Raw genomic sequence first — 21,493 nt, forward strand, 5'->3', positions numbered from 1 at the left:
CTGCCTTCTGATCACTGATTCTGCTGTACACAATTGGGGACATTTATGAAAACAAGTGGAAAAGAAACAGGTGGTGTAACCCATAGGAACCAGATGTTTCATTTACTAAAGACGGCATTTATCGCTCACTACCACCTTCCCCATAAATGTGCCCCATGTACTATTAGCGACTGCCGGACAGGCTGATAAATCATAGAATTTATTCTGTACAAAACAAGAAACTATAAAGTTCTATTCCCCCAAATCACAGTAACTGCTGTAAACCAGGAGGGCGCAGAGGGGTCACCTTCCCGAATATCAGAGAGGACACAGACACAGCGACCATTTCATTTTATTTTTTAAATAAATACACTTTACAGAAACGAAATGTTTTCTGATTTGTGATTCACAGGGAACAAAAAAAGTAAAACAAAAAAGTCTGAGTATTGGCTAAGAAATGTTATTTAGAAAAGGGGCGAGAGATGAGGAAAATGCGATACAAACTTATTATAGGGTGGGATTCAAATTCACTCACCCAAAACCCCTCCACCCCAATGCATCACGGGGGAAACATGACGTTTTCTGTGATATTTCATGGATGTAGAACCAGAGAGGACGCAGGAGGATTGTTAAAATGATTTCTAACATTAAACACACTGAACCCTAGTCAATATCATCACACTCAAATTGTCCTTTCAGTTCTAACTCTTTCAAAAAAAACAAATACACACGTTTTAAAAGGAACAAAAATACACATTTCCTATGGAATATATTACAATTTTGTCATAAAAATACTTTGTTGCTCAAAGTTAAGAAAAAAAAAACCCCCTCCTCCCTTTTTAAATAAATCTCTGCAAAAAATTGAAAACGAGTCACGTTAAAAAGGAAAATTAACACAATTATTTTTTGCCCCCTGGGGAGGAGAGGACACTGCCCGGCATTGTATATTTTTGGTTATTATTTTTTTGTTTTATATAAAACTATTTTTTATTTATTTTTTTAAGAGCTCTGTTGTTTTACAAAAGAAAAATGTCCATCTTGGAGTTTGTGGGTACAGAGGGGTGAAAGCCGCGCTGACAATAGGGAGAATGTGTTTATTTGAGGTACAGACCCCACAGTTAGTTAATACACTGCTCCATCCTAGCACCTGCTTCACAGAACAGTCCGTGCTGGTGGAGAAACACTGAATAACCCCAAATCTTCATTCATTCAACGCTAGAATAATGTCATCTTCCAGGTCCGAGTTGTCTGAACTGTCGGCTGTTGGAGAAAAAAAACAAGAAGATCAATGCTACAATTATCAACATAAATACTTACACAGTAGTAATAGCTAATCTGTGGGCTAGGCCCAGTCATGAGAATGCAGCCAATCAATTCACTTTGTGCCTCATCCCAGTGATGTCACTGGTTCCTAGTGACTGGATAGGCTGCACTCTCAGTGATGTCACTGGTTCCTACTGACTGGATAGGCTGCACTCTCAGTGATGTCACTGGTTCCTACTGACTGGATAGGCTGCACTCTCAGTGATGTCACTGGTTCCTACTGACTGGATAGGCTGCGCTCTCAGTGATGTCACTGGTTCCTACTGACTGGATAGGCTGCGCTCTCAGTGATGTCACTGGTTCCTACTGACTGGATAGGCTGCGCTCTCAGTGATGTCACTGGTTCCTAGTGACTGGATAGGCTGCGCTCTCAGTGATGTCACTGGTTCCTAGTGACTGGATAGGCTGCGCTCTCAGTGATGTCACTGGTTCCTAGTGACTGGATAGGCTGCGCTCTCAGTGATGTCACTGGTTCCTAGTGACTGGATAGGCTGCGCTCTCAGTGATGTCACTGGTTCCTAGTGACTGGATAGGCTGCGCTCTCAGTGATGTCACTGGTTCCTAGTGACTGGATAGGCTGCGCTCTCAGTGATGTCACTGGTTCCTAGTGACTGGATAGGCTGCGCTCTCAGTGATGTCACTGGTTCCTAGTGACTGGATAGGCTGCGCTCTCAGTGATGTCACTGGTTCCTAGTGACTGGATAGGCTGCGCTCTCAGTGATGTCACTGGTTCCTAGTGACTGGATAGGCTGCGCTCTCAGTGATGTCACTGGTTCCTAGTGACTGGATAGGCTGCGCTCTCAGTGATGTCACTGGTTCCTACTGACTGGATAGGCTGCGCTCTCAGTGATGTCACTGGTTCCTACTGACTGGATAGGCTGCGCTCTCAGTGATGTCACTGGTTCCTACTGACTGGATAGGCTGCGCTCTCAGTGATGTCACTGGTTCCTACTGACTGGATAGGCTGCGCTCTCAGTGATGTCACTGGTTCCTACTGACTGGATAGGCTGCACTCTCAGTGATGTCACTGGTTCCTAGTGACTGGATAGGCTGCGCTCTCAGTGATGTCACTGGTTCCTAGTGACTGGATAGGCTGCACTCTCAGTGATGTCACTGGTTCCTAGTGACTGGATAGGCTACACTCTCAGTGATGTCACTGGTTCCTAGTGACTGGATAGGCTGCACTCTCAGTGATGTCACTGGTACCTAGTGACTGGATAGGCTGCACTCTCAGTGATGTCACAGGTTTCTAGTGACTGGATAGGCTGCGCTCTCAGTGATGTCACTGTAGGTATAACCGCAGGCAGCTTTCTGCAATGGTATGGGACCGAGAACATGAATACAGAACTTACTCCAGGTATATTGCTCAGTAATACTAGGCTTTGTATTCACAAATGATCTGACTGGCTACTGGAAGGCTGAGTGAGTAAACTGGTGCAAACAGTAACCATGTACTGTAACCCATAGCAACCAGCAGTGCATTCAGACTAATGAGATCTGATTGGTTACCATCGGTTCAAGCAGCAGTTCTGTACTTACACTAATTTATTTCTAATTAGCACTCGATGAGCCCGGTGGGCATCTCTCAGGGTATCTGTACAGAGAATTTGGCAGATTTAGTACAGGTTGTATAATAACAATGATTTCTGTAACTGCTCCCCCCCAACTCAGCGGTCACATGGAGACCACTCTGAACGCTTGTTACATGGGTTTACCACCGACTACTTCCACCCTCCAGCTCCATTGAGAGGAAGCGGATACCTCTATGGTCACACATGTGTAACAAACATGCCACATCTAACGGGAAGGTCCGCGGACCATAGATACAAGACGCAGTCAGTGGAAGGAGATCCCGCGATGATGTACGGTGTGTGAGGCTCAGTCTACATTAACTCATTACTTACTATCACCCAATATCAGCTCCACCTCGGGGTCAATGTCTGAGTCTTCATCATGGCCTTCCTCATCGCCATCATCAACATCATCTTCGTCATCTTCCAGCAAGTTGGCCAGTTCTTCATCATCCGAGGGGGAGAAGTCGTTCTCTCCATCCTCACCCGCCTGCTCGCCCGCCTCTTCCTCTAAGTCACCATCCAGCAAGGGGCCAAGGTCATCAGAGTCGTCATCATCGTCGTCATCTTCATCTTCCTGTTCTTCCTCTTCCTGAACACAGAAAAGTGGAAGTTAGAAACCTAGGACGCCAGCGAGCCCCCAGTCATAATGTCCTCGTACTGTCAGCTCACCTGTTCTTCCTCTTCATCCTCATCCTCCGCCAGGCGCTGCCTCCCTACCTCGTACAGGCGGCAAACAGTGTCCATGTTCAGAGCATCCATTGTGCCTTGGTTCTGGGAGCGAAGACATTAAACGTTACTGTGTAATATAACACACAGACATTAAACGTTACTGTGTAATATAACACAGACATTAAACGTTACTGTGTAATATAACACAGACATTAAACGTTACTGTGTAATATAACACACAGACATTAAACGTTACTGTGTAATATAACACAAAGACATTAAACGTTACTGTGTAATATAACACAGAGACATTAAACGTTACTGTGTAATATAACACAGAGACATTAAACGTTACTGTGTAATATAACACAGAGACATTAAACGTTACTGTGTAATATAACACAGAGACATTAAACGTTACTGTGTAATATAACACAGAGACATTAAACGTTACTGTGTAATATAACACAGAGACATTAAACGTTACTGTGTAATATAACACAAAGACATTAAACGTTACTGTGTAATATAACACAAAGACATTAAACGTTACTGTGTAATATAACACACAGACATTAAACGTTACTGTGTAATATAACACAAAGACAGGCACCATAAACTACGAACAATTACAACTATGAAAGAGTTTATAATTGGATGTTACACAGCAGACACCATGATGCACAGAGGTCCCCTCACCTCAATCACCGCCAGGTAACAGTCTTTCGTGTCTGTGCAAAGGTCAAAAATATTCCTCTTCACATCGATCGTAGCTGAAAAGACGACACAATGCAGCATAAGAATATAGCATCATAGTACTATACAGTAATAACGTAACAATATAGTATTACGTTATCATACAGGAATAATATATTACACTACTATACAGTAATATTATAGTATTACAATACTATATAGTGATATTAAGGTAATAGTATTTGGTACATAAAATACAATCCCCTCCGTTATGTTCTCCAGACCGCCGGTTGGAGCTCCTCTATTTTCCAGGGGATTTTTCAAGAAACATTGAGAGAAATATGTGGCGGCTTCCATACACCCGTCATGGGGATGTCCCATTTTCTATTGTGCGTTACTAACTCACCAATAGGCTTGTAATCCGTGGCATTAAACGTGCGGAAAGAGGAGCCGAAGGGGCTCTTCATCCTCTCCTCCAGCAGGTCGTCTTCATCGTCCGCCTGCAGCATGGCTGGGGGGGAATGATGAGAGTGTAACACATCGGGCTCCAGCCAATAGGAGGAAGAGCAATATATATACAGGACGTCTTACCTCCGTACATCACCGTTCCCGTGTTATTGAAGACCAAACGGCACTGGTCCAGAGCCGGCACTGTGTGAAGAAGGTGGAAGGTACGTAGGTCCCACTAAGAGGATGGTTAAGGAAATAGCACCGATACTGTATCGCCCATTACACAGAAATATATAATACTCAGATTAACTGGAAATCTCAGTGTTACCGGGACTCCCAGAATATTACACCCCCCTCCGAGAACGGAGACACAGCGGCTGTAGGGGGCGGGACCAGTAAGTTGGACAATGTAATGTATGTAATATTGCTAAAGCAAACAAAACGTATAATGTGTCCCCCTTTAGAGGTGCTGGGGGCCACACGTGAGACCTCCCATATGTGCCTGGATGCCCTGCACTGCTCCCATACACATGGCGGTGTCCATTGTAGATTCTGGAAGCTGCTGTGCGAACTAATGACAGCAGACGTTTATCCCCCCTCCGTCCTCAATGCCAACAGTACCAGATCCGAGGTAATGGGAGAGCAAGAAAAACAAAGACTAAATGTGACCTATGGAAACTGTAACGTTAAAGAAAATAAAATGATAAAAGTTAATTTCTGTTTCATAACAAATCCTTTTCAGAGACGTCTGTCACCTGCCCTCCCCCCGCTAATTCTACAACCACTGGGTACAGGATACAATCTCCGTATTGACGATGACCTCCAGGCTGTTTGGATGAAACACCCCACTGATGTTCATATTGAACTTGTCAAACTTGTGAATTGCTTGAGCAGAGCGCACGTCCCACAGGACCCCGTCGTTTAGCACCAGGTCATCCGTGGGGTTGAAAGTGGCGCAGTTACGCTTGTAGTTATTGGCCAAGTCCGGGTTATACAAAGTCAGCAACTTCTGCCCGGTCTGGATGTCATAGATCTGTAGAGAGACCGCTGGACAATCAGAAAGACGGCTACAAGCACAACAATCTCCTCATAGTGACTACACCCATCTGTCAAAGGGAAACCATCATTAATACACTGCATGTTTATTAATATATTCTATAAAATTATATCTAGAAGTGGCTTTGTGACCATCCAGCTGTTGCTGTACTACAAGTCCCATCATGCCCAGCCAGATCTACCTCCCTGACATAACAGTACCTAAAAAACAGCAGAACCTCACTTCAAATATTTAAAATTTGGAATATGTCTGAACATTACAAAATGCTGAACGTATACAGCCATGCGTAAAAATTCTAAATCCCTGCTTTTACAGACCAGAACTTAATCATCTAGTCCTCACCAAGTCCTAAATCTAATCTTGTGACAAATACCACATAAGATATCATCAATTCAATAACATGAAGTTATGTATGAATAAGTAAGTGCCCCCCTTACTGCTTCCGTACGAACAGCGGATGATAAGCAGGCGCACGTCACCCCCCTCTATATAAACCTAGCACCTCTGGAGCGGCGGTCGTAGGCATCCTGATACACTTCAGGGGCCACAAATTACCCATAATCTCAGTAACAAGTAAGATACCAGTAGACATATTATACAAGTGTTACATGTTATAACAAATATCTGTAAGAGGCTGTGCATAACCAAACACCCTCAACCATGAATGAACTCAAGACACGCTGGGAGAGAATCACAGAAACACAGCGTAAGACTGATACACCCAGTATATAGCTGCTAATGCTGGTCCGACATCAGGGGCGTACTTACTTCTTCACACAGGCTTCTTCGTGGCTTTAGAGTTAGTTACCACATTTTAGGACTTGGCAAGCACCAGATGATTGTTAATGATCTCTGGTTATGTAAATGCACAGATTTGAAAGGGCGTAATTTCTTTTTCACATCACTATCTTACAGGGGTTTGTCCACCTTCAGATATCTTCACCTTATTGGTTTGTATGCCCTCCTGCGACTTATACTAAACACTGAGTTATGTCCCTGGCTTCCTGTTACACTGGGTGACGACACCGAGCTGTTCTCTCCAATGTACAGAGCTCAGCATGTCTGTCGTATCCAGGGTCCGCCCGATGATAGTCAGAGGACAATAGGAAGATAAAGCTGCAGGAGACGTACAAAGCAATAAGTTATCTGAGGGTGGACGACCTTCTTACACTACACAAGACTCCGCGTCATCCTCTCCGCCCTCTAGATGTAAAACGCGTTACAAACATTACAAGTTAATGAGGCCTCTGTGCCAATATAAATACCCACATGAGCGATGTCTTCCTTTGTGCCGATGACCCGATCCTGCGAGTGTTTACTGAACTCCACGTAATGATCATCTGTGAACGAATGTCTGCGGATACAGGAGAAGAGGGGTGAGGACGGGATCTGCTGCCACTATGGAAATGGAATTTACGTTCATTACTCAACTCACACTCACTTCATGTCAAAGACAGATTTCATGCCCCATAAGGCGGAGAGCGGCTGGCTCCACGTGGCAGCGGTGAGAAGGAGAGACCCGTCCTGTGGAGGGCGAGAGAGAGATCAGAGACACCCAGGAACCAATACTCACTACCTGTATATCATACTAACCAGGGGCTCTAGAAATTACTGGTGGAAGACTTTATGTCTCCCCAATGACAGCAGCGTTATAGGCAAAGGACAACTAGGAAACCCCATAAAAATAAATAGGTTTGGGAAGAGGAATTCAGAAAGGGCATAGCAGGACCACCCCTGGGTCAAGGCAGAAGATCGCTCCCAGAGAGGCTGGGGAGGAACCTTGTCCTTACTCTGGACGGCTCAAGGTGCGTTATGGCCGAGTTGTGACAGTTGTAACTGGCTTCTTCCTGGCCGCTGAACACGTTGTACAGTTTAAGCTGCCCCGTGCAGGTTCCCAACATCAAGAAGCGTTCTCGAGCTGAAAACGCACAACACGTAAACCCGCTTTCATCTTCGTTGGCTTCTCGGAACACAGAGATCGGACGGAACCTACCGGAAGAGAGGACAGTTCACAAATACAGCCACATCTCTGAATGTGATACAATGTAACTTAAAATGCTACATTCCCACTGTAATCTCACCTGCCAAATATGAGGTGCCGGTCAAAGCATCCCCCATCCGCACCCCCATATTTGGGGAAGGCAGCGCGGCGGGTCAATCGTGAAGTGCAATTGGTTGGTGCTTGTCTGCGTTGCTTGGGCTCTGGGCATTGGTGGGGAGTAAATAAGGAGAACGGGGGGCAAATGGCCACTGGGTTCTTACAGCGAGCATGCTGCTCCCGCAAGTATTCCGTCATGATACTGTCCAAGGTGGGCGGGGAAGGCACGTGGCGCTCCAATTGTTTCCTGAATGCCGGACTCTGGCTATAGGCGCCGTGGTCCGACTTCTGCCTCAGAACGCGTCCTCTCTTCCCATTACAGGGTGACTGGCGCTCTCGCACAAAGCTGATGCGACCAATTAGAGGGGAACCTGTGGATACCGGGGCAGGTGACGATAACTGGGGAGGCAGCTGAGCTCGGGCTGGTGGGTGAGGGCACATGGAGCTGGTGGATAAGCGTGCAGGGATGCGCGGAGTGCGCGGCAGGGAAACAGGTGAAGAGGTAGCAGGTGGCTGAGTGGCGGCTGCTGGCAGGAAGGAGGAGTGCGATGCAGCGGTCATGGGGAGGTCGGCCTCTCTCGTCAAGGTTGTGACGGTTTCCTGAAGCCCCTTTGACACAAGATGGTTGCGAATTAACAACAACAGTTCCTTCTCTGGGAAGGTGATACGAGACTGTGCTACCACATCTGCCTTCTGCAATCGTGCCAACGACACATCACTGCCCATCAGCAGGGGCTTCCCCGAGACCCGCTCAATGAGCTCAGCCGCAAACTTGCAGAAGCGGACGTGTTCGCTGCGCTTATCTTGGAGTATCGGCTCCTTCATCAGTTGCTGAATCTGACCACTGCTGAATAAGGGAAGCTTACTGATGATCTGCCGTACGGCAGTACTCCGACCTAGGCCAACCAGTGCCTTGCAGGCCACAGTCCGGATTTGGTCAGCATCCGTTATGGGCATCTTCACCGACAGCAGAGACAAGAGGACCTTGATACCATTGTTGGACTGGACGACGTTCCACATCTTGGCCAGGGTGGGCTCCCCACTTCCTCCACGTCCAGGCGGATGGAAAGAGTGGGAAATGGGAGGTCGACGACGAGGTGTCCCCGAGACATACTTGCCGATGCTGGAGATGCGCGACTCTGGAGCGCACACACAGTTGATGATAATCTGCAAGGCCGACTTCTGGATCTCTGCGTCGTGGGTGAAAAACTCGCCCTCTGCCACACCCAATACAATGCTCATTCCTAATGTGGGGAGAAAGAAACACAGTAAGAGGAGGTAGTTTGAGGGCCGCACAATGAAGCGTAAGTGGTGGGATACACTAAGAACCATTCTTACATGTAGGAATTAACTCTTACCTACAGTGGAGACAGTGGAACCTGCCTCGTCCAGAACATCTACCGACTCCGACAGCTGCAGCTGAATCTTTGGCACCACGGTGAGGATGGCGAGAACGTCCAGGGCATAGCGGACGGTATCATTTCTGTGTGGAGTTAGAGATTGAGACTCACTGGGGTGGAATTGTTTACACACAGTAAAGCTAAAGCCTCCTGCAGTATAACCACACCTGTTACTAGCCACAAAGGGGTATAATCTGGGACAGAGGAATCACATACTACAATATCTACAGAAAGCATCTTTACCCCGAGACTACATTTCACCGCGGCAAATGAGAAAAAAAAAGACAAAAAAAAAAAAGACCAAACACTGTGGAACTGGATTGCTCACCAACGAGCACACAAGTCTCAGACATACTAAAGAGCAGTAACAACATTGCATTAATTTCCACTTTGGACAACCTCTTATTGACATTTAACCATCACATATGGCGAATACAACCGGATAGAGCTGGAGAACTCGATGCTTCCACAGCTCAGAGCTCAGCCATAGAACTCCATAAAAACACTACAGACATCGGCACAACCCAGCGGTAACCGACTCCAGGTAACGTGGGGAGATCCTGAATTAGGTTTTATAGTCCGTTTATCTGCCAGAGCTGATTAGACACTTTCTTCTAATTTGAGTAAATAAGCGGTGGTAGAAAAGCATCACATGCTCTACAGCACCTGGTACCAGCGCTATCGGAGGAGGAAGTGGAAGCTCTTCAATGGCCAGAGGGTCAGTTACACTGCTCTATATGGTAAGGTATAAGGGGGGAGGGGGTCTCATACCGCTGACCTGTATATTACATCACACAGAGACAGCGCCCTCCAGTGGCCAGAGGGTCAGTTACACTGCTCTATATGGTAAGGTATAAGGGGGGAGGGGTCTCATACCGCTGACCTGTATATTACATCACACAGAGAGCGCCCTCCAGTGGCCAGAGGGTCAGTTACACAGCTCTATATGGTAAGGTATAAGGGGGGAGGGGGTCTCATACCGCTGACCTGTATATTACATCACACAGAGACAGCGCCCTCCAGTGGCCAGAGGGTCAGTTACACTGCTCTATATGGTAAGGTATAAGGGGGGAGGGGGTCTCATACCGCTGACCTGTATATTACATCACACAGAGAGCGCCCTCCAGTGGCCAGAGGGTCAGTTACACTGCTCTATATGGTCAGGTATAAGAGGGGGGGGTCTCATACCGCTGACCTGTATATTACATCACACAGAGAGCGCCCTCCAGTGGCCAGATGGTCAGTTATATCTGACCATATAGACCTGTATAAGGGAGGAGGGGGGCGGGACCTGTATATTACATCACACAGGCAGAACGCCCTCCAGTGGCCAGATGGTCAGTTACACTGCTCTATATGGTCAGGTATAAGGGGGGAGGGGGGGACCTGTACATTACATCACACAGAGACAGCGCCCTCCAGTGGCCAGATGGTCAGTTACACTGCTCTATATGGTCAGGTATAAGGGGGGAGGGGGGGACCTGTACATTACATCACACAGACAGAACGCCCCCCGCGCTCACCTTGCATAATACGTCTTCCAGCTGCAGGCGATTGAGATGAGCTGAAGCAGCAGCTGCACACAGGACAGTTTCAGGAAAACTTCTGCAGGTTCCCAGTACAGCTGAGATGGACCAAACTCTATCAGATACTCCATCATCTCCACAATCTGCTCGCGGGTGTAAGTACAAGCCTGGGAGAAGAGATGGAGAACATGTTCCTGGTACGACACCTGATGATGGCGGATAAAGACCATCTGTCTCATCCACTCTACACGTTATATACGAGAGCTAGATGGATAATCATCTGATAAAGGAACTACGTCATCAGAGATCAGGTCTACAGCAAGGATTTCTATGTTCACAAACTTTCATCAAACGTAAATAGGGAATATGTATAAGTTTATATTAATGTTATGCAAATGTGAGGTAGATCTACATAACGTCCGACCAGCGTCTTACAGCACAGCAGCGACTGTTCTGGTTCTGGGCAATGCTTATATGTGGGCATATGATGGAACGACCCATTTGATTTCACAGAGAAGTCACATAAGTGCCTCTAAGTAATCCGGTCATTTGTGGGCAGAACTCAATTGTCAAATCAATTCACTACGAACCAGTCGTTGCAGGAGCGTTAGTCAGGCCTCAGCGATTGTCACTGGTTCCCAGCAAACTGATAGGCTGCATGAGACTCAGCCCTCCCAATGACTGCCTCTACCTGTAAGTTAGTGAGGTGGCCAACAGAATGTCAATTCCTAAATCTTAAATGAGAACATTTCAGCCAGGAATATTTTGGGTCAGGAAATGTCCCCAGCAAATCCTACTGGTGAAACTGTGTCAGGAGCGTTCTCCTAATGACTTCCTACACCCTCTGTATTATATATGTACTATGCCTGTCCTTACATCTGTGTGTTGGTGGAATGTAGTTATTATTAGAGTACACTAGGGGCAAATACTTACTATGGGGGCAAAACAACAATGGAGGAGGAACATACAGTATAAATACATGTTGCTGACCTTGTAAGGAGGGGGCGGGTGAATTGGCAGCCCCCCCTCTGTACGCTGCAGCGACTGCTTGACTTGCTCCACCTTAAGGGCGAGATGCGCTTCGAAGTATCGGCGCAGGGCCATGCACGTGTGTTTCCCTGTTTGACGACTTGCAAAAATCTCATCATCACTCAGCAGAGCTCCCTGGTCTTCCAAGTTCAAGATCTCCAGAGTGCTGATCTGTGCGGGAGAACAGATCAGAGAACATCATTCATCGCTACATAAGACCTCTCCCCAATACAATATCCCTCATCTTATTCCCCTCCCACCACAGCTCACGCCGACCCTACCCAGGTACTAACACTGACAGAGGCCGTACCCCCCACTCCATCACAATCTAGACTTTAGGTACCAATGTCTGCGTGACACAGACCTCGCTTTCTCCTCCCACCTCTCGCTATAGACAACAGGCCCCACTTACAAGATTAACCAGTCGCCGCAGACCGTCTTGACTGTCGAACAGCTCCAGCACAGCCCGGAAGGAGAAGCAGATAGAGAAGAACATGGTGGCATGGCAGCAGCCGGATGCATGAGAGCACTCCATGAGCCAGAGGGTGTAACTCACTACGTCCACCAGTACCTTGTACGGGTGCATGCAGACCTGGGAGGGGAGAGACAGACGGAGATCTAGGACCTATTCACTTCAGCTAAACATCACCACGGTCAACGTCACATGGGAGTACTCACCCGTTCCATGGCGTCCTGGTTATAAGACAAGTAGTACAGACACATGGACACCCCAGTGGCTGCCATAGAAGGACGAGGAATCTCCAGCAGTTTCTGCACACCGCCATGGGCAACAAATTCTGCGGCAAACTTGTTGTGGAGGAGAAGAGACGCTAAATGCTGTACAGGAAGAGAGACTGCTGTGAGCAGAGAGAACCAGGTAACCAGCTTCAGACCAGTGTTAAAAAGGATCCCCCCCACCCAAACGTACCTTAAGTGCCTCGAATGTGAGGAGGACGTCGTTTGTTCGTTTCAGATCAATATAATACATCATCAGCTCCCGAGAACCCAACTGCATGAAAATGGGGAGCAGCTGGAAAGAGACGATAAGAATGAAGCGATCAGTGTTGCGCTACGTCATGCGCTACCTATAAGCACAGACCTATGATGGGGAGAATCGCAGCTTTGTATTCTGACCAGGTGCCCTGTCTGTACCCGTTCACTGCGTAATGTGCACAACGTATACCAAGTACCGCCAATAGGTCTAACAGCGATCACAGTATAAATGTCGTCAAAAGTCACTTTGTCTCCGTGTCCTGGGCACCAACAATAGATTATAAGATCCTCCAGGGTTATATATTATACACTATATAGTAATAAAAATGGTAAACAATAAAGGGATGTTACAAAACCTAATAATGAATTGTGAAACATGAAATCTGAGTAGAATATGACCTCTCTCTAGTAACATTTCTCCATCCTATACATGGTAACATGCAGCTCACGTGTTACTCCCTGACGCTAACAAATGGGGGGGGGGTGGGGGGTGCTTCTCACCTCTTGATATTCTCCGAGAGGTGTGAGGTACTGCAGAATCAGTCTTTGTTCAATGGCCGGGGTCAGAGGTGACAGGCTATAGTTGGTGCCGATGACCCAGACAGACATCTCTGACCAGCTGCTGTTGGAGAGTTCACTGGGTGCTCTCTCCGACTCCGAGAAGGCAAGTTTCTGTTTCACCTTGCGGTGGGCTTCGGGGTCCATCTTCATTCTCCGTGGTGGTGGTGGTCCTATGCCATCTGAATTAACGAGGACCCCAGATCCGGGGGAGGTTGCTGGCTGAAATGAGAGGTCTATGTTTTCATCTTTAGACTTTGTGCCATGCGCGTTCTCTCCATAGTCCATGTCCACGGCCTCTTCATCCAGCGGGAGGAGCGGCTCACCAAGTGGTTTACGCGGACTTGGACGTTTTGCATCCGGCTTGAAGGAGGCATCTCGAGACTGAAGCTCCCTCAACCTGCGCAGAACAAGGCCGACCTACAGCAGACAGAACACAGATTTACTGCAGGAGACGTCCCAGTGACCACAGCAAGTACAGGAGGAAAATAAAATAAATCGATTCTCCTGGAAGCGCCCCAAATCCTGGAGCCACGTATTTGTCAACACAGCAAATACCTCAAATATATCAAAATCTGTCTATTTATCTTGCACTTATTTCATCTTGAAGAGAAATGAGCCCAGGACATACCCCAAACCCACGATATACAGATCTCGCCCATGTCCTACAGTCTGTAGTCACAAATCTTACCATCTGCGAGTTCTCGTCGCGATAATTGGCAGCAATGTCTTGGTTCTCCATAGCGCCTCCAAGCAGTCCGATGGCGTAGGTGCGGAGAGGCTGTTCGGCTTCCCGAGCCCACTTGAAAAGGTTTTCCACAATCCCTTCCTAATGCCAACAAAGACAGGTCAGCGTCACATCACAGAGGTGGCAGACTCGTCCACCATGGTATGACGGACAGATATCAGCAGGACGGTCAGAGGGGGGCGAGGACTCACCTTCTCCTGGAACACCACCGCCGTCTCCAGTCCCGGCATGATGTCCAGTAATAGGCGACAAGCCGCTGTGTTCAGAGGAGGCTCCCGGCTCGTCATGACATAAGCGTTCACTAGCTACAAAGAAACCCACGCTTAGACCTTACAGAGGATGCCATAACAAGGAAAGGAAATCGTAATCGAGGAAAATAAATAATCTGAGGGAGCTACACGTTTAATCACAAAATACAGGTTTTGGGGTTTGTTTTACATCCCAAATGCCCTCAGCTGTCACACGAGGGCCCCTACAAACATATAGATACACCCACACCCCGCAGGAGCAGACAGTGATACACTTACTGCATTCATAAAGTCGTCATTCTTAAAGAGAATGCGCAGAAGGTGTCCCAGCATGCACTCTGGGTTTGCGCGCCCTGAAAGAAATACAACAGCATCGTGTAAAATAATTAAACATTTTATGACATGTAAGTTGGCGCAATCAGCTGCACTGAATACACCTAGATCAGCAGGATTAGGGGCTCTAGAGCGTGACTGTGTAAATACTCACAGGAATGATGATATATAAGAAGTTACAATTACCTCTACATGTGTTGACACAACAGGAAGAGATTGTTTAGAAACTCGATCATCCAAGTTTGTCAACTTTATCGCCTAATACTTAAATATAATTGCATCGCTAAGTGTGTGAACAGATTGAGTATTATTAATAGATCTCTACGCTGTACAAGCTCTTTATATTAAGTTTATCGGATTTAGATCATTCAGTTTAATTTCGGAAAAAGATCTTTTAATTAAAATTCACATTCAAATCCTTGAGATTGGCTACATTAAGAATTAACTATTCTTAAATGTTAACAGTGGTCAGACAGCTGTGAGCTAAGGGGCCAGAATATTACATGGTCTAATTCCCTTAATAAAGGACGATAAGTGCATTACAAGAATTATAAGTAAATGCTGTATTTCCACCATAAAGCCATCCACTCCCTACCACAACAACCACTGTTTTCAACCTGTGAATAGAAGCCTTGGAAGAAAAATCAGTGGATTACTATTGTAGTATACTAAAAACACATTTCAACTTTTATCTGCCCACATCAATAAGCATAAAGTCACCTGGATGTCGGTCGTCAAAGGGGTCGGGGTCCCCCTTGCGGTACTCCTCTGTCTCCTTCTCAATCAGCTCAGACATCCTAGGTTACAAGGGATAACATGTTGAATTGTAATTAACTTACAGACATTTACAACTTTAGGTTCTGTGTCCCAAAAATCTCATCATTAGTTCTCTCGGAATTCAAGCGAGTTACGAAGCAGAGAATCCCCATGGTGAATAGTGACTGACATCTCTCACCTGGTTAATAAAGGTACCATGTCCTGGCCGCCCCCGTGTCCAGACTCCCACTGCTCCAGCAAGGCGCTCAGTTCCGCCTTAGAGTCCACGTGTGTCCCCGAGGACGCCATGTCTGAAACATAAGACGAGGCGTAAACCGATGTCCTAGATTTATTACAATCATCTATATTAATATATGTATCAAGTCAGGAAATCCTCTATGCATGAAAGTGGGAAACACCAGTAAGATACATTGTATAGTCACCCAAGAGGGTAGGAGGGAGTATAATCATAACATTATATATATATATCACATTATATATCTATCTCTACGGCCTTTATTTCAGAGCTAGTCAGTGCAGCAGATACCACTTAAGTCACGTACAGCAGCCATCTTTATTGTAGATGTGATGACCACTAGTGACCATACCTGAACGCTCATCATTTCTGAGGCCAAAGAGGGCTCATCAATCGCGCCCCATGTTGCATCCTGCCCCTTCCTGATCATGTGACCCATTTTAATGGGTCACATGACTTGTTTTAAATTTTAGTGCATTTTTGTCCGCCACTACTTGCACTTGAATAAGTGGATGTATGAACTCACGCAACATTGAGCTGTACTCTACAAACAAACTAGCAGTTAAGTTGGTTACATACTACTGTGACTTCTGTAACGGTTTTACTAAAGACTGAAAGATCTGATGAGTAGCAGATTCCTGTGTACACACCTACATGATTTACCGTCAGATCTGTGATCTTCATCTCATAACCATCTGCTGAAAAGATCCTCACTGTACATATATCTGCCTACACTGCTGGTGGTGAGTGTGTACACACTGCCACATGTGCCCAACATCGTTCCATCGTTGATCGTGATTTTTAATCAGTTTATAAAATCAAACAATTCGATGTGCTTTAGTACGATAGAACATGATGGCCGGAGGGCACACACTAATGTGATATCGGACCTAACAGTCATTTATTTATATTGTGTGATTTGAACGATAATTGGTTGAAAAACCTGTTGTGTATACCCAACTTTACTTCCAACAAGTAATACCAACCAGATCTTCAGCAGTTGTATAAATGCAGGGATAGTCTCCAACACCAGATGACTAGTAAAAGGATGAGCTGGGTATAAACACACTGCTGCTATAATAATAATGTAATGAGGCTGTTTTACTGTTGTTAATATATAATAAAGGGGGGGGGGGATCAAGTGAAGAGTGATTTTGTTATACAAAAAATCATTTAGAAATCACTATAATAAAATTGTCACGTGGTCAAACTTTCTAATCTAGTAAATAGCATTTTATTTATTTCATTTCTAAATCAAGAGAATTGTTGCAGTATTTCACTCCAAGACCTCATCAATGTGTTGTTACAGTGTGGCCAACACTTTACCAAGTCACAACAACAGGCTGTCAGACACTGAATATATAGAACGTGCAGAATCTGTATATACATACAAGTACCTGGATGTATGTGTTCTCTGTAACAGGTACACACAGCAGCTCTGACATACATGCATATGTAAATGTTTCCACATCTTAGTAGAACTTACAATTTTTAAACACTATTACCTTCGCTGGGCAGCCTGGACTGGTTCCACAACAACAGGGGGACCCCAAACTCGTTGCACGCCCTATTTAGTTGGAACAAGCCCAGACCCTCTAGCGCTTGGACAGGTTGTGCAATTTATTGGGGGAGAAGGGGCATAAATAGGTTGATTTATGTACAAAGCTCCTCTCATTCATTCCAACAGGGTTTCTACATATATCAAATAGAATGGAAACTGCACTGAGATGAATGGGAAAAGCTCCAAGCCACTTGTGTTCTGGTTGCATATTGTGCACATTAGCAGATATTAGGTAAAGTGTACATGAACTGAATGCACAAATTCTGGTTATAATTTTGCTTTTTTAAGATATAAACGACAACATCAATGGGGTATCTGGCCTAAAACTCCTAACATGCTGTGCAGACTCCTCGGGGAAGCTTCATGAAGGCCAATAACAATCTTGTACTGACAAGGCTGATGTGAAATAGAATATTCCCTCCGTCTGCTAAGAAAAGGCAAAGCCTCAATGTGATCCAGAACATGCACTACTAATGGTGTCCTCCGGGGGGGACAGGACACATGGGAGGAGGGATAGGACGAAAGTGTGATCAGGGAGAATTGTGTAACACTTCCACACATGGCTCCAACACAGTAACAAAATACTATCTCATTATAGACTCGAAAAAAAAAGTTCTACACTAAGAAACCAGTGAAATAATCACAAAACTATTCTGTGCCACAGTAAACCCAACAATATGAGTAAACATGACAAAGGCAAAGGTTCAGTGGTACAAGATAACACATTACACCAGTTCCCATGTACCAGGTATATCAGAGCAGAGAAGGGCCTCTTGTATCCTGTACTTCTCTATCATGCATTAGACTAAAACAGATGTATCAAGATGACCCCAAGACCCCGAGTAATCCAGCAAGACGGCGCAGCTGCTGCAAACACAATACACAGTGTTCCTGTGCCATGCGGCCTGACCACAGCACTGGACCTGGTAACATGGGTACTATAAGGAACATCAGGGAGGGCTGGTGTAGTTCAGTCTTACTTGCTACATCTCACTAAGAAGTCAAGTTTAATTATTTTACAAATCACAAACAGCTGCAGTCATTGGAGCGATCCCAATCCAGTTATTTGGCAGGATCACCAAACAACCAAATCAGTGACACATTTGTCCTCAGATGTGTAGGGAAACTACACTCATCTTAGTTACTCAGTCATTGCGTCAAACAAACGTAACGCAATAAACACATGGGCCCCGGTATAGGTTGTGATGCTGGATTTTATTTTTTTTGGTCATATCAAGTGAAATCCAATCAGATACTAACCAGGTATGAAAAGCTCATACACTGAACAATGATTGGCCAAATCCAATGTAGGACAAAAAGCTGAAATGATATCCCAACATATCAGTTATTCTTACTGTGACATCACTGACAATGCCCCATGTATGAGTCCTCCAATCTTCAATACACACAACATGCCCCTGGGCTGCCCCAGAATGATGTAAAACACAGAAGCACTGCCTCCCTAAGCTACCATTTAAAATGTCTGTGTCCCTTAAAGGACAGAACAGACACCATGCTGGGCAGATTTAGTTAGACAGTACTGGGAATTGTGGCAAAGAGTCTGCCATCAATTGGGCTTTCTGGACCCATTTGGTCAGTAAAGAAAACAAAGTCACGTCCATACCTCAATTCATACCCACTACTGCTGAATACATCTTTACATATAAACACATTAGTTACAGTGTACCACTTAGTAACACAAATAAGTTACATATTGCTACAGCAGTGATATTCTGCCCTGGAAATTACCCCACTCCTACAAGAATAGATGTGGAAATGCTTCATGATCTACAATACATTATATGCAAAGAGCAATGAATGAAATCTGCATTATGGATGAATACAATCAGAATGTAATCTGTGCTCACACAAACATCAATCTGATTGGTTGAAAAATTACAGTGAGATACTTCATATTTAAAATTGTACTTCTACTTTAATACTAACAATATATTTGTTACAGTTCTACATTTCTTGCAAAGTATACACATAATGTAAAGACAAATACATATTATAGTACATATTAATAGCATAATATTTTGAATTCTGGGTGCTCTGTTCAGTGTGTAGCATCGTTACAGACAACTTATATTTTTTTATACAATCAAAGCACAAATAAAAGTTTGGTGAACAGAGGATAAAACATTAAACTGATCTTTATTATTATTATTTAAGTGGTTACCTAAATAAAACGCTCCAAGATTTCTTATTAATACTCTAGTTTTAGCTCTGCGCCCCTCATTTTTGTATTTATAATTTATATGTACTGTCTCTATTACTCCCCCACACTCTTCTAGTGGTATCATTAAACTACTTTCATTTTGCATATCTCCCCACCTCTCATGTACCTCCTATGTCAGTTATCTCTTCGCTTGTCCAGTATGTCCTCTGGCATTATAAGGCAGATGTCACATCCAGTCAGGATCTGTCAGTCAATCACCCCATGAACTACAGTAGGAAAAACAAACTGTGACTCTCCAGCTGCTATGACTGACAGCGCAAACTGGGACTTGCAGTTCCACAGCAGCTGGAAAGTCATAGGCTCTATGCTGGTCTCAGTGTCTCTTTCCCTATTACTGACACTACAGGTTTCACACAGCCTACTGAACTCTCCTGTGTGTCTTACTCACTCTCATACCTCTCTACCCCCTGGTGCCAGTATAACACCGCTCCGCCCCCTGGTGCCAGTACAACACCTCTCCGTCCCCTGGTGCCAGTACAACACCTCTCCGTCCCCTGGTGCCAGTACAACACCTCTCTGCCCCCTGGTGCCAGTATAATACCTCTCTACACACAGGTGCCAGTATAATACCTCTCTACACACAGGTGCCAGTATAATACCTCTCTACACACAGGTGCCAGTATAATACCTCTCTACACACAGGTGCCAGTATAATACCTCTCTGCCCCCTGGTGCCAGTATAATACCTCTCTGCCCCCTGGTGCCAGTATAACACCTCTCCGCCCCCTGGTGCCAGTATAATACCTCTCTGTCCCCTGGTGCCAGTATAATACCTCTCTACCCACAGGTGCCAGTAGAATACCTCTCTGCCCCCTGGTGCCAGTATAACACCTTTCTACCCACAGGTGCCAGTACAATACCTCTCTACACACAGGTGCCAGTATAATACCTCTCTGCCCCCTGGTGCCAGTATAACACCTCTCCGCCCCCTGGTGCCAGTATAATACCTCTCTACCCCCTGGTGCCAGTATAATACCTCTCTGCCCCCTGGTGTCAGTATAATACCCCTCTCTCCCCTGGTGCCAGTATAATACCTCTCCGCCCCCTGGTGCCAGTATAATACCTCTCTACCCCCTGGTGCCAGTATAATACCTCTCTGCCCCCTGGTGTCAGTATAATACCCCTCTCTCCCCTGGTGCCAGTATAACACCTCTCCGTCCCCTGGTGCCAGTATAATACCTCTCTGCCACCTGGTGCCAGTATAATACCTCTCCGCCCCCTGGTACACTACCTCGCTGTCTCCTCACCACAGCATGTCTCTCCCTCTGTGATGCGCCCACTATGACGGTCTCTCACAGCAGCTGTCACTTCCCCATCAGATCACACCCCCACTGTCACCACCTGTCTGTCTGTCTGGCTGGCTGTACCTGTCTCTGTCTCCGCCTCACCGGACAGCCGCGTCCTCCGCCTCTCACGTTCTATCAGACACCGCTATGGCGGCGCTCAATATTGACGTCACTAACCCGCGCGGGTTCTCTTTCCCTCCACAGAGAACTCGGACAGAATCGCGCCGAGGACTGCGGGTATTGTAGTTCTATCCGTGACGTAACAGGAGAGCTGCGGCCATGTTATGACTGGCAGTCATTGTGCGAGTTGTAGACATATTGTGACTGGCGAATATTTTTTCCACCCATTGACAACCATGTTGTGATTGGCATATATTGTGCGACCAGCGACCATGTTATGAGTGGCGGACATCGTGCAACGGCAGCCATGTTGTATCTGGGGATCATTGTGAGACCGGCAGCCATGTTGTGACTGGCAGGGGTACAGTGACTTTCACCACGGGGGATAGCCACACCACAGTAATGGGGATTCAAGTGTAACCATAACGAATATATTGTAGTCAATCGTAGGCAGTTGCTCTGTGCATACTGCCATACTTCTGTATTATTTTGTAGAATCCTTACCAAATGTGATATCTATGTCAGTTGGTGACCCGAGTCCTCCAAGTTACAGAGTAGACCTTACCATAAAATCATCGTTATTCTCAGTAT

General features: G+C 45.8%; 1 protein-coding gene across 4 annotated transcripts; it reads right to left on the reverse strand.

The window, feature by feature from the left end:
- Positions 1-315: 315 nt before the first annotated feature.
- On the reverse strand, positions 316-20,987 carry DCAF1 (DDB1 and CUL4 associated factor 1). Of its 4 annotated transcripts, none has more exons than XM_075183851.1 (24): positions 20,864-20,987; positions 15,637-15,748; positions 15,402-15,478; positions 14,628-14,701; positions 14,292-14,405; positions 14,044-14,181; positions 13,296-13,772; positions 12,730-12,831; positions 12,480-12,638; positions 12,214-12,393; positions 11,763-11,972; positions 10,770-10,939; positions 9,205-9,329; positions 7,830-9,090; positions 7,539-7,737; positions 7,190-7,272; positions 7,018-7,102; positions 5,491-5,724; positions 4,833-4,926; positions 4,648-4,752; positions 4,245-4,318; positions 3,546-3,647; positions 3,207-3,465; positions 316-1,239 (listed from the first exon to the last, which is right to left on the reverse strand). In XM_075183851.1, exons 2-24 carry the CDS (start codon positions 15,744-15,746, stop codon positions 1,181-1,183), a joined length of 4,491 nt encoding a protein of 1,496 aa, XP_075039952.1. In that variant the 5' UTR covers positions 15,747-15,748; positions 20,864-20,987; the 3' UTR covers positions 316-1,180. The 4 variants fall into 4 exon arrangements, with proteins under 4 accessions (XP_075039952.1, XP_075039953.1, XP_075039955.1 ...); XM_075183852.1 differs by lacking the exon at positions 20,864-20,987 and adding an exon at positions 20,728-20,818; XM_075183854.1 differs by lacking the exon at positions 20,864-20,987 and adding an exon at positions 20,744-20,764.
- Between the last annotated feature and the right edge of the window lie 506 nt (positions 20,988-21,493).

This window comes from Mixophyes fleayi, chromosome 8 (assembly GCF_038048845.1).
Source record: "Mixophyes fleayi isolate aMixFle1 chromosome 8, aMixFle1.hap1, whole genome shotgun sequence".
Lineage (NCBI taxonomy): Eukaryota > Metazoa > Chordata > Amphibia > Anura > Limnodynastidae > Mixophyes > Mixophyes fleayi.